This window comes from Oncorhynchus kisutch, linkage group LG14 (assembly GCF_002021735.2).
Source record: "Oncorhynchus kisutch isolate 150728-3 linkage group LG14, Okis_V2, whole genome shotgun sequence".
NCBI classification, from domain to species: domain Eukaryota; kingdom Metazoa; phylum Chordata; class Actinopteri; order Salmoniformes; family Salmonidae; genus Oncorhynchus; species Oncorhynchus kisutch.
The window spans coordinates 70977904-70993280 of record NC_034187.2 but is presented as its reverse complement, the minus strand read 5'-3'; the positions used below and the strand labels follow the sequence as shown (position 1 = coordinate 70993280).

The following is a 15377-nucleotide window of genomic DNA, read 5'->3' as shown; positions in this document are numbered from 1 at the left end:
TGAAGGTGTAGTTACTAATCTCACCCACCAGGTGGAAGGCAAACTCCGTACAGGTTGACGTGAACACCCACATTTCTTTTGCAAACAGTAATAGGGTAACCAGACTTTTATGTTTCTACATAGTTAATTAAAAACTTGTGTTAATATAATTACTGGTCAGCGTTGGTTACACAGAGAGCGTGTGTTGGAGTGTGTACTTACTGTAGCCCATTCCCTGAATGAAGTACTTGAAGGCCTCTGTCAGCTTTGCAGGCTGTTGGGTGAGCAAAGGAGAAAGTTAGCAACTTGTTTCCCTGGTATTATCCACATAATGACATAACAGGCAGATTCATGTCCTATCCTACAAACTGTGATAATGAGAGGCATATGTATGACAGCTGTTGTAGCAGCAGGTGCTGAGCTGGGTATTAGCTCTCCAGACCTGACGTATGTGCCTCATTGCTACTGTCACTAATGCTCTTAAGTCAAGCTGCCGTTGTATTACCCCCTAATGATTATCCCTTTGCCACCCCACCTCACCTGCGTGAACATGTTAACAAATTAGAAACGCACCTGGTCAACCATGGGCAGGCCTCCGCAATCCGCCATCTGGAAAAAATAAACACGTCATTCAAGAGGGCAGAGTTAAGGTATCAGGTCAGCAGCGGTACGACATTAGTCACCCCCCATTACACAAAACAACCTCCCATCTAACACTTCCTCAATGTGAAACAAGTGTTTTCCATCAGCCTCTGGACAGTTAAAAGTTTAGCGTCTGTAAAACGTGCCCATTTCAGAGCTTTACAGAACGCATTAGGTCACAGCCAGGGGCGTGCACATCATAGGTAGGCCAGACAGGAAGGATTGTGACCTGGGTCATGTTTATCAGGAACCAAACAGAGGTAAACAAACTCAAACAAGGAGGGCACAATCTGGACTTGGTCCAATAAGAAACTAAAATTTTCCATTGTAAAACGTTTTCCATTACGTGCCTAATGAACAGACCCTGGAGGCTGGGTACAGCAGCATAGCCTCAACCTGCGGTCTCAGGGGTTCAAGGCAGCGCTAGTAAATCAGTCACCAGGTAGTTGCTGAGCTCCTGGAAGCTCATCAGACTGCCTAGCCAATATTATGACCTATTATTAGCAGGAGGTAGATTGTAGGGGGCCACTCACCTTGAGCAGTGTGGTCTTTGTCGGGTCCAGCTTAGTATTGCACTCTACCTGTAGATGCACAGTACAGAGTCTAATTGAGGGACTAAATATTTACCCTAGTAGAGAAATAAATAGGTAACTGGGGGAGTAATATTTTATTGCTAGAATAGCTTTTGTGGTGTATGATTTCTTTCCCTTTTTTGTCCCATGTTTAAATCCTAAAAGTTTTAACCTTTGATAATATCTTGTTGGGTAGGTCAGGGCTCTCCAACCCTGTTATAGGAGGGCTACCCTCCAGTAGGTTTTCACTCCAATCCCAGTTTTAACTAACCTGATTCAGGCTAGGTACGCTTGATTAGGGTTGGAGCGAAAACCTACAGGGCGGTAGCCCTCCTGGAACAGGGATGGAGAGCCCTGACTTAGATGAAAGGACAACACATGTTCTGATGAACCTAGGGACTAAAGACCAGAGGTATTAATGTTAATGATTTGTTTATGGCCGTTAGGATTACAGTGTGTATTTGGACTTACCACAGCGTCAACAGCCGGAGAGCTGTCTCCTACCACCAACAGAGAAGGACACCTGAGAGCAAAACATTTTTTATTGCTATTTTAATATGCGAGCCTTATTTGATTTAATAGAAGTTTGGTAATGCTTAGGTTGTGACGACTGTACTGATATAAGTGTGATGCATGTGACATCCCGGCAACTTTGAGAAAAAACACTTCATATCGGAGTTGTCCCTGTTGACGGTCTATGCATATTCATGAGGCTAGCATAGCATCTCACTCTCCATTGAATACAGGCTATTGACGTCAACACCCATCATCGAATATTCAAGAAAGTATTCAAATAACGAGATGTATCCACCAATCCAAAGAGAGGAACAGGAAGGAGCTTGACAGCCCGCCGTTCCGCTCTTTGGTCAACGAATCCCATTGTTAGGGCGGAGACTAGCATCTTTTCATTATATCCATCTGTGGTTATAGTACTACAGAGCCAGGAGTTTTTCCCGGACCGAGTAACCACCAGATCAGGCTATAACTAGGGCCCAGAGTTTCTAGGTCAGGGAAAACTCATGGCTCTAGCAATAAACCATGTGGGATGATTGAGGTATGCCAAAAAGTCTGAAGGTTTGGAACTCACTTCAGGGTTCTGACGGAGACTTTCCCACCAGGAATGGGCCTCTCAATCTCCAGATCCCGCCGGCTGAAAGGGAAAAGGGTGGGATATCAGTGAGGCCCAAACTGAACATACTGACATTTTACAAATATAATATTACATATATATGTTTATCTATTATAGATATGTAATTACATATTGAAATATTAGAAATACATAGATAAGATACAGTATATTTCTACAATGAATATACAGGCGTCCTCTGTAAGATGTGATTATGTATATTAAATATATACATATTTATGTGGGGTCAAAGGATGTTCATGGTAATCTGTGTTATTCTCCGCAGTGAGGAGTCTAGTGTATTTACATGTTGTAAGACTTGATTAAAAGGGATACTTTGGGATTTTGGCAATGAAGCCCTTTATCTACTTCCCCATAGTCGGATGAACTCATGGATAGCATTTGTATGATTATTCTCTGCAGGAGCCCAGTGTATTTACCTGTTGTACGCTTTGACAAAGTGGTGCAGGTTGTACTGGTTCATGTCGTTCATGATGTGATGGCGGTAGGTGGCAATAAGGTCATGGTTGTTGGATATTTCCTCCTACGGAGACAGAAATAAACACCTACTCAGACTCTGTGACCTAGTGACAGTACTGCAACATGTAAGCCTGCCACGAACTGTCCCATATCCATGTAGCCCATAATTGGAATAGATTCAATGGGATTATGCTGACGTGATTTGCAGTTTCAATCACTGTCTATTTTGGTGCCCACTGCTCACCTTTCCGAAGAGATGGCCGATGAGCATTTCGGGCAAAGCAGTGACCTGAAAAGAGATTGAAAAGATGATTTGTATATTTTTTTCCATGGGTCAAATAGCAATCATATACATAGCTACGTTAATACTGTATAAACAAGCTACGTGACAATGTTGACAATCTAAAAAGGGCTTTATAAATCATTAAAGTTGATGGATTGTTGTGGATCTGTGGTTGTGTGGAGATGGTCCTGTATAGTACCTTGTTTGCAGCCCAGTCCATCCACCCCTCAGCACAATGGTTGATGTTAACCAGAACCAGGCCTTCCACCAATGCTGGGTAGTCCAGCTAAAAACAGAAACAAACATTTGGTCAATGACTTCATAATGGTGAAACTATACAAACAGTGCTCATTGAAACCTCATAGGGGTCCATTTCATTCACTATACTCATTGAAACATCAACGTTTCATCAGTTAGGAGTTAAAACATTCGTATCCCTCCATCATCTGAGTTTCAGCATATTGAGACGGAGTCCCTACAGGGCTGGGTGTTTTGGTTCGGAGCCAGTCTACAACATTTCCAGACTCAGCAGCAGGCTAAAGCAATAAACAGGACTGTACACCCAAAATCAGCACAGCATCACTGGGAACATTAATCTACTATAATTTCTAATCCCAGTTTGATTAAAACTCTTCATAATGAACCAAATTGAAGCGTAATTGAAAGAGGAAGGGAGGAGGGAGGATGGCGTCAAACTCACAGCGAATCTCGCCAGGATGTAGGCTCCAGCTCCGACGGCTATTCCAATGATGCTTTTCAGGCTGTGGTTAACAAACAAACAGAATATCATCAGAATATTTTGAGCCAATGGATGAGGGTCTAAGGCATCATAGTCTTTATTCATAAAGCATCTCAAAATAGGAGTTCTCTTCATTATGATCTAGAAGGCAAAACAGCACTTCTAATCTGAGACACTATGAAAATAGATCCTGAACGGTAAGTAGCATGACATGCTGACCACACCTCTTGCGTCGCGTGTGCAAGCGTTGCAAAATAAATTGACACATACATGTTATTCAATCATTGCACCCACACTGCTCACGCGCGTCAGCGAGCGTCTGTGTAGCCAAGCACTAAAATAGAACTTGGTTCTACTTGTGAACCTTGACGCACTGCAAGTCCTGCCTATCCCATCTCCTCATTGGTTTTAGGAGCATATACCCACGTGGGTGAATGAAAGATGAACTGAGGTCCACACCCCAGTTGGTGGTGGTAATGCACCTTAAAGTTGGTTGCAAACCACCATATAAAGTCCGAAGAAGAAGCCTGAAGGAGGGGAGATTACTAGAAACGAACTCGGTTTACCCTTTTATGTGTGGATTAATTGTCGGATTAGAGGACCTTGTGCATTTCAGGTCAAATAACAACCCAATGATTATATCCCAGGACAAATGAGCTAGTAACAGCAAGCTAGCTAGCTAAATTGCCATAAATGTTTAATGCTTTTCAACCTGTCCCCAAACTAATATAGTTGGTTCAGAGTTCATTTTGATATTTCAAGCTATGTGTCCTGATCGCATCTGGTGTGGGTGGACAAAAGCAACATGCGCATGAGCGGTCTGGTCAGCATTTGAGCCCTATGGACTGGGGTTCAAATGTATGAGGAGAAATATATTTCATAATGAAAATATTGGATCAATTTCTAAATCTTATAAAGTCCTTGTTTGGACTTACCCAAAATGCTTGAGGACCAGGGGGAGGGACTCAGACAGCTGATCCATGGAGGGGTACTCGTACCTGGAGACAAAACAACAACCGTCAGGGTTAAAGTACTTCCATTATCAACACTTTACAATGCTTTTTATCACTGCCCTCCATATCTCTATTCCATCAACAGCCTCATATTGCTTTCTCATATCCTTTCTTTACTTTGATCATCTCTCCTATTCAGATCAATGGGGATCTGGACTCAAGATGCAGACGATCATAAAAACGAAGCACCAGAGCAATCAGGTAAAAAACTATATTCACCTAACATGCAAATTATTTATCAAGAGAGCTGTGTAAATGGGCCACAACAGATCTAGATGCTACAGTACAGAGGTCAAAGGGTGACAGACGAACAAGCTGGCCTACATTTGGTGCAAAGGCGGCGAGGTCTAGGGTGGTCAAGTGGTCTAAGTCACTGCCTCCAGAACTCATACCGCTGCAGCATGGGTTTGAATACGGCCCAGTGCCATTTCAACCCACTCTCCTCCTCCTATCCTCTTTATATCTGTCCTATCCAATCAACAACAAATAAGATAAGGCTAGGTGACTGGGCTCACCCAGTAGAGAAAGTGTTGGCCCCCTCGTGCTGCCCAGGGGCATCGACGTGGCACACAGCAAAGTGCTGCATGATCTCCTGCATGTCCTCATGCTGGAACATGGAGTCAAAGCACGTCTTGTCTGAAACATGGAGATCCGGTACAGGATGTTAGTGATGAGGCTGGATCTCACATCATTTGTGGATGTCAAATGTCTATCATGGTGGCCATGGTGTGCTTCTTCTCAACTTTCAAATGTATCTATTTATTTAAATGTTCATCTTTATTCAGACAGGTAAGTCATTGAGAATCAATTATCTTTTACAAATGAAGTAAATTCACTTTTCATGATGTTGACTAGCCGTTATAGTCAACGAATAGACGTTCTCATTCTTAAACGTAATAATACCAAAGTGCATGGGGACATTAGTCTTACATTGAGGGGTGACATCAAATCCATTAACTAGGATGGGATGAATGAAGCAAATGGGGCTTACGGTTCAGTCCAATGTCATGGAAGGTGAGGATGACGGGCCGGTCTCCTTTGGGTATCCCCTTCATGGTGCAGTGGATCCTTCCATGGGGAGTCTCTACATCGTGCTCCTAAAGATGGAATAAACCACGGTTAGTAAATAGGGGTACCACAGCACTATATTAAATATTCAAACATAACAACAACAACAAAAAATTGCCCTTCAGAATCACTTGTTTTTAACTTGGTCTGCATGTATTTTCTCCAACACAACACACTGCAATCAGAATACATCCAAACAGACTTAAAGTTCGCTCTGAATAAGGGGCAGCGGGTAGCCTAGTGGGGCAGCAAGTAGCCTAGTGGTTAGAGAGTTGGGCCAGTAACCGAAAGGTTTCTGGATCAAATCCCTGAGCTGACAAGGTAAAAATCTGTTAGTCTTGCCCCTGAACAAGGCAGTTAACCCACTGTTCTCCGTTAGGCCGTCATTGTAAATAAGAATTTGTTCTCAACTGACTTGCCTAGTTAAATAATAAAAACATGATCAATTACCAAAATGTGAAGGCTTCATCAGAAAGTTCCATTGAAAACAAATGTATCCAACTTTCAGTGAAACAAAATGTAAAGGCTCATGCAAAAGCAGTTAGCCTTTCTGCATTCAGTATCTTCAGTACGTTCATCAACCAGAGCATCTGGCAATAATGTTTTAACAATGACCAACAATAGGATTCAATTCCACATGATTTCTGACTGATGCGTATTAATTCCAAAGAACTTTCAGTCCACCATGTTTTTCACAATCAGATTGTTTATTTCAATCCCACAATAGTACAGAAGAAAAGATAAAAGGTAAACAAGCCCAAGACGGCCTATCAAAGCACACCATCAACTACTCCATAACAGACAGAGATCCATCAGTACTTACAGAGGTTTCAATCTCAGCAACAACACTCTCCATGTCCGAATCCCCCTCAAGAACCATGTTTCCTAGTGGCTTTTGGTCACCTGTACTGAGTAGTAAACGGAGGTAGTGCTCTGAGCTATAGATCCAATTGAAGGTAAGCTTCGTTAAAGGTCTTTATGAGGGGACTTGTCTGAGGGTTGTGTTTTATACCCCTGGTACTTACTACTCTGCATAAGCCCTGGCCTCCCATGGTGCTTTGCAAGGTGGTCAAAACAAGATAATTCTAGCTGAAGAGATCCCTAAATTGGATCAGCACAATGTCCGAAAGTGGGACAGCATGGGATATTTAATGAGGACTAGTGCAAAGTGAAGAGTAAGCAAGCCATCAGATCAGAGGGAATACAGTATAAAAGAGCAATGAATAACTTAACCCAGTTGCCAAAATATCCTCATTTGATGACATATCAGGCAGTCAAGAAAGAGAAAAATGAAGACATTTTTTGTAATAGCACTGGCATAATCACATCTGAAGCCTTTATGGTGTTTTAAGTCATTCTGTTAGGTATGTCTGTGTGGCAATGTTTCAATAGATTGAAAACTAACTCAGTATCGTTATGAGATACCGTACAAATACATTGTTTCATATCTCAATGTTATCAGTGTGGGGAAATTATCTTTAGTCTACTATTCCAAAGATAAGATAGACTATTGGCTCCTAGGTGCAATTTTGTTTGCGGCACGTTCAATTTCATAGGCCTAGCCTACTGATACTGCAAGTAAGGGTGGTTACCAATAAAATAATATTGCCACTGGAGTAGGGGAGGAATCCTGACATCATAAACCCCATACACTGACCAAAACAACTCTTACAAGGAAGGTAGTTAGGTCCAGGTTAAGACCCTGAGGAGTTCTGTCCCAAATGGCAACCTATCCCCTACATAGTGCACACATTTTTACCAAATGAATTTGGGCTCTGGTCAAAAGTAGTACACTGCGTAGGGAATATGTTGCCATTTGGGACGCAATAAGAGTCAACGATGTAGTCAAATCCAGTTCAACCAAGGCTTCCCTCCAGGTTCACATAACCTATGTACATGACCTGAGGTAAACATCTGACGGCAGTGTCGTCTAGGTAACCACGGCTTATTTGGTGGCAGTTTGATATAGACACATGCTGAGCTAATCTCATTGAGCTAGCTAGAGGAGGGGGGAGAGGAGAAAGGAGGAGGAGGGATACATGTGTAACTTGTGTGCTTGAGCTTAAGGGGGAGGGGAGGCAGCCTGGGAACGGGACAGGTGGCTGAGGTGTCCCTCCTCTACCTACGTCAGTAGGGCTCTAAGACACAAAGCGATATTAAACGCTTGCCCTGGAAACCTGAGTTGACTAATCCCAGCAGGCGTGAGGGTCGGTTTGCACAAGATGGTTAGCTGCAGGCAAAATCCCTCTGCCACCTCTGAAACTTCTCAGGTCGACGTGCAGTATAATCAGTTTCGGGATATTGGCATGTGATAGGATGTTTATAAGGTACTTTGACAAGTTAAGAATGAAAGCATTGATTGTTAGGTAGTTGGTTCCCAGTGGTGCAGTCCACGGTCCTGGATGTATGTCGTTGGTATGCAGTAGGTATGCTGCTGGCTGTATGTCAAGTCAACATACACATTCATACTACAGTGTGCTCAAAATTAAAATATACTTTTCCCTCTTTAGATTACACAAAGGGCTACAGATAAAACATTAGTGCAGTAGTCATCTAACGTAATCTGTCAGTATCAAAGAGACCTAAATGTATGCAAAATTTCCACCAGAAACACCTAAGTACTGCAAGATGATTCATCAATCATTTTCCTTTCACATCACTGAAATATCCCAACCTAATCCACGTGGACATTAATCTGACTACTCTACACTGAAACCTGTGGATTATGTCAACATTTGTAGATTTGGATGGATATCTACATGTGCACCATAGGGACATACCTTTATCACAAGTTGCGCAACAGCTGCTCTCAACCCCTAGAAATGACAGAGACAATGGTTATAGAGAGTGAAGTTTTGCCAATAAGATATGATGAAATAGAGAATATAAGTAATTGTCCTATGGGCTGCATTGTGTTTTAAATATGAAGAAAGGTATCACGACCAGTATCACGATATAGTAGAAACATTTCAGACTGTTCCTGACAGCTAAACAGTCATCATTTATCTATGGAGTTCAGTTGTCATATAACGAAGTTTAAACAACATTTTGCTCACACAAATAAACCATTGTCTATAGTACATGCAAATCAAATGTATGATCACACAAATGATCATGAGTTTACTTACTGGCAATTCCCTGTCAACAAGCAGGGGTGCTTTTGGTAAAACTTGGATGTCATCCATGTCTTTCAGTTGAAGAAGCTGAGAGAGTCAGAGACAGAGAGAGAGAGAGAGAGGACTGTTAATTTAGATATACGCCGACTGCTTCAACCAGTGGTGGAGCGTTCCTCCGTGTTTGAGAGGAAGTTTCATATAACAAAACACACATACCTTCCTGATCCCTGTACATTTTGTTTTGATATCATGTTATTACGTTAATTTTTTATTTAACCTTTATTTAACCAGGTAGGCAAGTTGAGAACAAGTTCTCATTTACAATTGCGACCTGGCCAAGATAAAGCAAAGCAGTTCGACACATACAACAACACAGAGTTACACATGGAATAAACAAACATACAGTCAATAATACAATAGAAAAATAAGTCTACATACAATGTGAGCAAATGAGGTGAGATAAGGAAGGTAAAGGCAAAAAAAAGGCCATGGTGGCGAAGTAAATACAATATAGCAAGTAAAACACTGGAATGGTAGATTTGTAGTGGAAGAATGTTCAAAGTAGAGGGAGAAATAATGGGGTGCAAAGGAGCAAAATAAATAAATACAGTAGGGGGAGAGGTAGTTGTTTGGGCTAAATTATAGATGGGCTATGTACAGGTGCAGTAATCTGTGAGCTGCTCTGACAGCTGGTGCTTAAAGCTAGTGAGGGAGATAAGTGTTTCCAGTTTCAGAGATTTCTGTAGTTCGTTCCAGTCATTGGCAGCAGAGAACTGGAAGGAGAGGCAGCCAAAGTAGGAATTGGTTTTGGGGGTGACCAGAGATACATACCTGCTGGAGCGCGTGCTACATGTGGGTGCTGCTATCATGACCAGCGAGCTGAGATAAGGGGGGACTTTACCTAGCAGGGTCTTGTAGATGACCTGGAGCCAGTGGGTTTGGCGACGAGTATGAAGCGAGGGCCAGCCAACAAGAGCGTACAGGTCGCAGTGGTGGATAGTATATGGGGCTTTGGTGTCAAAACGGATGGCACTGTGATAGACTGCATCCAATTTATTGAGTAGGGTATTGGAGGCTATTTTGTAAATGACATCGCCGAACTTAACTTACACTGAGAAAACAAGACTCTCGTTCAACAGTGCATTTGAGTATTTTCTGATATATTCAATATTCAACTACTTGTCTTTTCAAATAAATATCTAAAAACTTACTTTGAAATAATTGAAAAGTTATAAAAACATTTTTTAAATGGATAGTATTTGAACCCAGGTCTGGATCGTATAGGTACCATGCTTTCCTTCCCAACCTTTGTATGATACTTCTACGGATCTAAACATCTCCAAAACAACTTGAAGAAGGGAACTCCTCAAGTGTTTGACGGGTGGTTTCCAGGAGTTGTTTACCAGGAGTTGTTTACCAACCTTCCACTGCACATAGTTAGCCATGACCACCTGATTTTTACACAAAGGAATGACAGATGACTAAAACACAACATCCATGTTACCCTCTTGTAGGGATTGATGTATGACACTGTTTTAAGACGAGAACACAGCAGTAGACCAGGCCCTACCTACAGCTACAGTTTTCAAAGCATTTTAAACCAGAATGAACTCAAATGAGAGTCGCCGGCTATTTTTTTATTTTACCTTTATTTTACCAGGCAAGTCAGTTAAGAACAAATTCTTATTTTCAATGACGGCCTAGGAACAGTGGGTTAACTGCCTGTTCAGAGGTAGGGAGTGGGCGAAAAATTAAATCAAGCTGCTGTCTAGAGATCATGCTGCTGTGAACCATGATGCTAATTTGGTGGGATTGTGTGGGCTCTGCTGTGCATGCAAATCAAATCAGATGGTAAACAGACAGGGCCTTTGTGTCCAGCAATGCCAAGGCAGGACAAGCAGTCGAGGCAGGGCGGGCAGGCAGGCGAGGCTGGTAAAGGAGTCAGGCTCTTCCTCCGTGGTGGGCTTACTGGGCTGGGCCAACACACAAGAAGCTACTGACACTGCACAGCTTCCATAGCTCCCTTCACACACAAACACAGTACTCTCTCTCTTGCTTCCTGCCTCACACCATATTCCTGTGTCTCATTCTCTCCGCTGTACAGCCATAACAATATCCTTTGGATTTGATCTATGTACAGGTTTGAGATGTGCCTCACCAGGGTAATTTTTAAAGGAAACGATTAATTTAACACAGAGTTTTGGGTGTCTGGGCAGGCTTCCATCAGAACAGCATCCGGACTCTACGGCTACATCACAAATGGCACGCTATTCGGCCTAGAGCACTACATAGGGAACAGAGTGCAATGTGGGAGGCAGACCATAACAGAAGCCTCTGCCAAGCCTCACACTAGTGCAGAGAGGAAGAGGCGTATCAATCAAAACATTTTTCAGATGTGTTTTTTTAAAGACATGATGCCTTCCAAACCCTTCGTTGGAGAAACTGTTCGCCGTTTCCCACTGAAATTCCAACATTCTATTCAATCCAACCATGTGAGAGAAGGTACACAAGCCAACATAATCTGTAAATGTTGATAAAAACTGTTTTGTATTTATAGCAGCGCAGTTAATCCTACTGGTGTTAAAGAGGCTAGTCGTGATCTTGAAACCCATGTCTGTATTTTCAAACCTTCTGTTTTGGTTTCAAACTATGGCCAAGTAAACCAAACACCATTAAACCCAAACCAGTTTCCAGACCTGTAGATAGTCTTGGTGCTGAATAGGCAGTTTGAGACAACTAGGCCAAATGTTGTTTACAAGCTAGGATGCCCTTTTGACTCTCCTAAGCTAATCTTTTACCTGGCGGTATAAAAAAAAATCCTCTCAGGACATCAGTAATACCTCACGAGTACAGAACATGTTCACTCTTGCTCTCCTTCTCAGCCCCCTCCCTCTCGGTGTCTAAGGAAATTATCACTCTCTTCCTTGCTATATACAGTGGCTTGCAAAAGTATTCACCCCCTTGGCATTTTTATTATGTTGCCTTACAACCTGGAATGAAAATTTGGGGGTGTTTGTATCATTTGACTTACACAACATGCCTACCACATTGAAGATGCAAAATATTTTCTCTTGTGAAACGAGACCAAAAAAAGCCAACTTGAACATGCATAACTATTCACCCCCCCCCCCCCCCCCCCAAAGTCAATACTTGGTAGAGCCGCCTTTTGCAGCAATTAAAAGCTGCAAGTCTCTTGGGATATATCTCTATAAGCTTGCCACTGGGATTTTTGCCCATTCTTCAAGGCAAAACTGTTCCAACTCCTTCAAGTTGGATGGGTTCCGCTGGTGTACCACAATCTGCAAGTCATACCACAGATTCTCAATTGGATTGAGGTCTGGGCTTTGACTAGGCCATTCCAAGACATTTAAATGTTTCCCCTTAAACCACTCAAGTGTTGCTTTAGCAGTATGCTTAGGGTCATTGTCCTGCTGGAAGGTGAACCCCCATCCCCAACCCCGTCTCAAATCTCTGGAAGACTGAAACAGGATTCCTCAAGAATTTACCTGTATTTAGCGCCATCCATCATTTCTTCAATTCTGACCAGTTTCTCAGTCCCTGCCGATGAAAAACATCCCCACAGCATGGTGCCACCACCATGCTTCACTGTGGGGATGGTGTTCTTGAGGTGATGCAAGGTGTTGGGTTTGCACCAGAGATGGTGTTTTCCTTGATCCTTGATCCTTCTTCCATATGTTTGGGGAGTCTCACAAATGCCTTTTGGTGAACACCAAACATGTTTGCTTATTTTTTATTTAAGCAATGGCTTTTTTTCTGGCCACTCTTCTGTAAAGTCCAGCTCTGTGGAGTGTACGGCTTAAAGTGGTCCTATGGACAGATACTCCAATCTCCGATGTGGAGCTTTGTAGCTCTTTCAGGGTTATCTTTGTTGCCTTTCTGACTAATGCCTTCCTTGCATGGTCCGTAAGTTTTTTTTTTTCATTTCACTTCACCAATTTGGACTATTTTGTGTACGTCCATTACATGAAATCCAACTAAAAATCCATTTAAATTTCAGGTTTAATGCAACAAAATAGGAAAAACGTCAATGGGGGTGAATACTTTTGCAAGGCACTGTATCTACAGTACCAGTCAGACGTTGTTTTTTTTCTACATTGTAGAATAAAATAGTGAAGATATCAAAACCAGGAAATAACACATGTTGACTCATGTAGTAAGAAAAAGAGTTAAACAAATCAAAATATATTTTATATTTGAGATTCTTCAAAGCAGCCACCCTATGCCTTGATGACTGCTTTGCACTCTCTTGGCATTCTCTCAACCAGATTCATAAGGTAGTCACCTGGAATGCATTTCAATTAACAGATGTGCCTTGTTAAAAGTTAATTTGTAGAATTTCTTTCCTTCTTAATGTGTTTCAGCCAATCAGTTGTGTTGTGACAATGTAGAGGGGTATACAGAAGATAGCCCTATTTGGTAAAAGACCAAGTCCATATTATGGCAAGAACAGCTTAAATAAGCAAAGGGTGCAGTCGCAAAAACCCTGAAGCGCTATGATGAAACTGTCTCTCATTAGGAGCGCCATAGGGAAGTAAGTTACCTTTGCTGCAGAGGATGTTCATTAGAGTTACCAGCCTCAGAAATTGCAGCCCTAATAAATGCTTCAGAGTTCAAGTAACAGACACATCTCAACATCAATTGTCCAGAGGAGACTGCTTGACAGCAATGCTTCTACACCTGCATTGCTTGCTGTTTGGGGTTTTAGGCTGGGTTTCTGTACAGCACTTTGAGATATCAGCTGATGTACGAAGGGCTATATAAATCAATTTGATTTGATTTGATTTGATTTGAAAATCAGGCCTCCATGGTCGATTTGCTGCAAAGAAACCACTACTAAAGGACACCAATAAGAAGAAGAAACTTGCAAAGGGTCAAGAAACACGAGCAATGGACATTAGACCTGTGGAAATCTGTCCTTTGGTCTGATGAGTTCAAATTTGAGATTTTTGGTTCCATCCACAGTGTCTTTGTGAGACACAGAGTAGGTGAACGGATTATCTCCGCGGTGTGATAGTTTGGGGGTGCTTTGCTGGTGACACTGTCAGTGATTTATTTAGGATTCAAGGGACACTTAACCAGTATGGCTACCACAGCATTCTGCAGTGTTACGCCATCCCATCTGGTTTGTGTTTAGTGGGACTATCATTTGTTTTTCAACAGGACAATGACCCAACACACCTCTAGGCTTTGTAAGGGCTGTTTGACGAAGAAGGAGAGTGATGGAATGCCGCGTCAGATGACCTAGCCTCCACAATCACCCGACCTGAGATGGTTTGGGATGAGTTGTACCGCAGAGTGAAGGAAAAGCAACCAACAAGTGCTCAGCATATTTGGGAACTCCTTCAAGACGGTTGGAAAAGCATTCCAGGTGAAGCTGGTTGAGAGAATGCCAAGACTGTGCAAAGCTGTCATCAAGGCAAAGGGTGGCTACTTTGAAGAATAAAAAATATATTTTGATTTGTTTAACACTATTGCTTAATTCATGATTCCATATGTGTTATTTCATAGTTTTGATGTCTTCACTATTATTCTGCAATGTAGAAAAATAGTAAAAATAAAGAAAAACCCTTGAATGAGTAGGTGTCTCCAAACCTTTGACTGGTACTGTACATACTGTTGTTCTCTCTTCCTTCAGTGCTCTCACTCTGTCCGTCTCCCCCTCCCTCTATCCCTCTGTTCCTCCCTCTCTCTGAGGAGATTAAAATCTTACTACCTCCTAAGCACATCCACAACATCTATTTATTTTACAGTGTGGTGCTCTACCACGTCTCAGATCCTGATCTCTCCTTCCACACTTCTGTTTTTCAAGAACTTGTGCGTAGATGAGGACAACAGACAATTCCCAAAAATAATCCTTGCCTTATGGATTCATCCAACACAGGAAATATTGGAACCATAAAGAGTCTGCGTGACAAATATTGGCACCATACTCTAACACTTTCTGAATGAGTAGGCCTAAATGTTGAGGAGAGAGAGAGAGAGACACACACATCGAGAGAGAGAGAGATACAGCGAGAGAGAGAGACACAGCGAGAGCGAGAGGACACACACACACATCAAGAGAGAGAGAGAGACACATCGAGAGAGAGAGAGATACAGCGAGAGAGAGAGAGAGAGCGAGAGAGAGCGAGAGACACACATCGAGAGAGAGAGCGAGAGAGAGAGATACACGAGAGAGAGAGAGCGAGAGAGAGAGAGAAGAGACAGCGAGAGAGAGAGTTGTAGTACTGAATATAAAGAAGAAGATGACCGTTATTTAGTTATAAAGTTATTATAGTTTCATTTCCATAATTTGATTTTATATTATTGCATTTCTACTAATTGGATTGTTACCATTT

General features: G+C 42.1%; 1 protein-coding gene across 2 annotated transcripts in view; it reads right to left on the bottom strand.

The window, feature by feature from the left end:
* LOC109903403 (protein NDRG1) overlaps positions 1 to 15377 on the bottom strand; it is a 34633-nt gene that overhangs the window by 1815 nt on the left and 17441 nt on the right. The window contains exons 2-15 of one of the 2 annotated variants that reach the window (XM_020500079.2): positions 9031 to 9105; positions 8683 to 8718; positions 5826 to 5931; positions 5350 to 5470; positions 4757 to 4819; positions 3783 to 3843; positions 3282 to 3368; positions 3044 to 3088; positions 2760 to 2863; positions 2281 to 2343; positions 1665 to 1716; positions 1155 to 1202; positions 553 to 588; positions 202 to 253 (exon numbers count right to left, since the gene is read on the bottom strand). In XM_020500079.2, the coding sequence (XP_020355668.1) occupies positions 202 to 253; positions 553 to 588; positions 1155 to 1202; positions 1665 to 1716; positions 2281 to 2343; positions 2760 to 2863; positions 3044 to 3088; positions 3282 to 3368; positions 3783 to 3843; positions 4757 to 4819; positions 5350 to 5470; positions 5826 to 5931; positions 8683 to 8718; positions 9031 to 9087 (931 nt within the window). In that variant the 5' untranslated portion in view covers positions 9088 to 9105. Of the gene's footprint in view, positions 1 to 201; positions 254 to 552; positions 589 to 1154; positions 1203 to 1664; positions 1717 to 2280; positions 2344 to 2759; positions 2864 to 3043; positions 3089 to 3281; positions 3369 to 3782; positions 3844 to 4756; positions 4820 to 5349; positions 5471 to 5825; positions 5932 to 6725; positions 6894 to 8682; positions 8719 to 9030; positions 9106 to 15377 lie in introns of those variants that run through there. The other variant, XM_031788876.1, reaches the window with a different exon arrangement.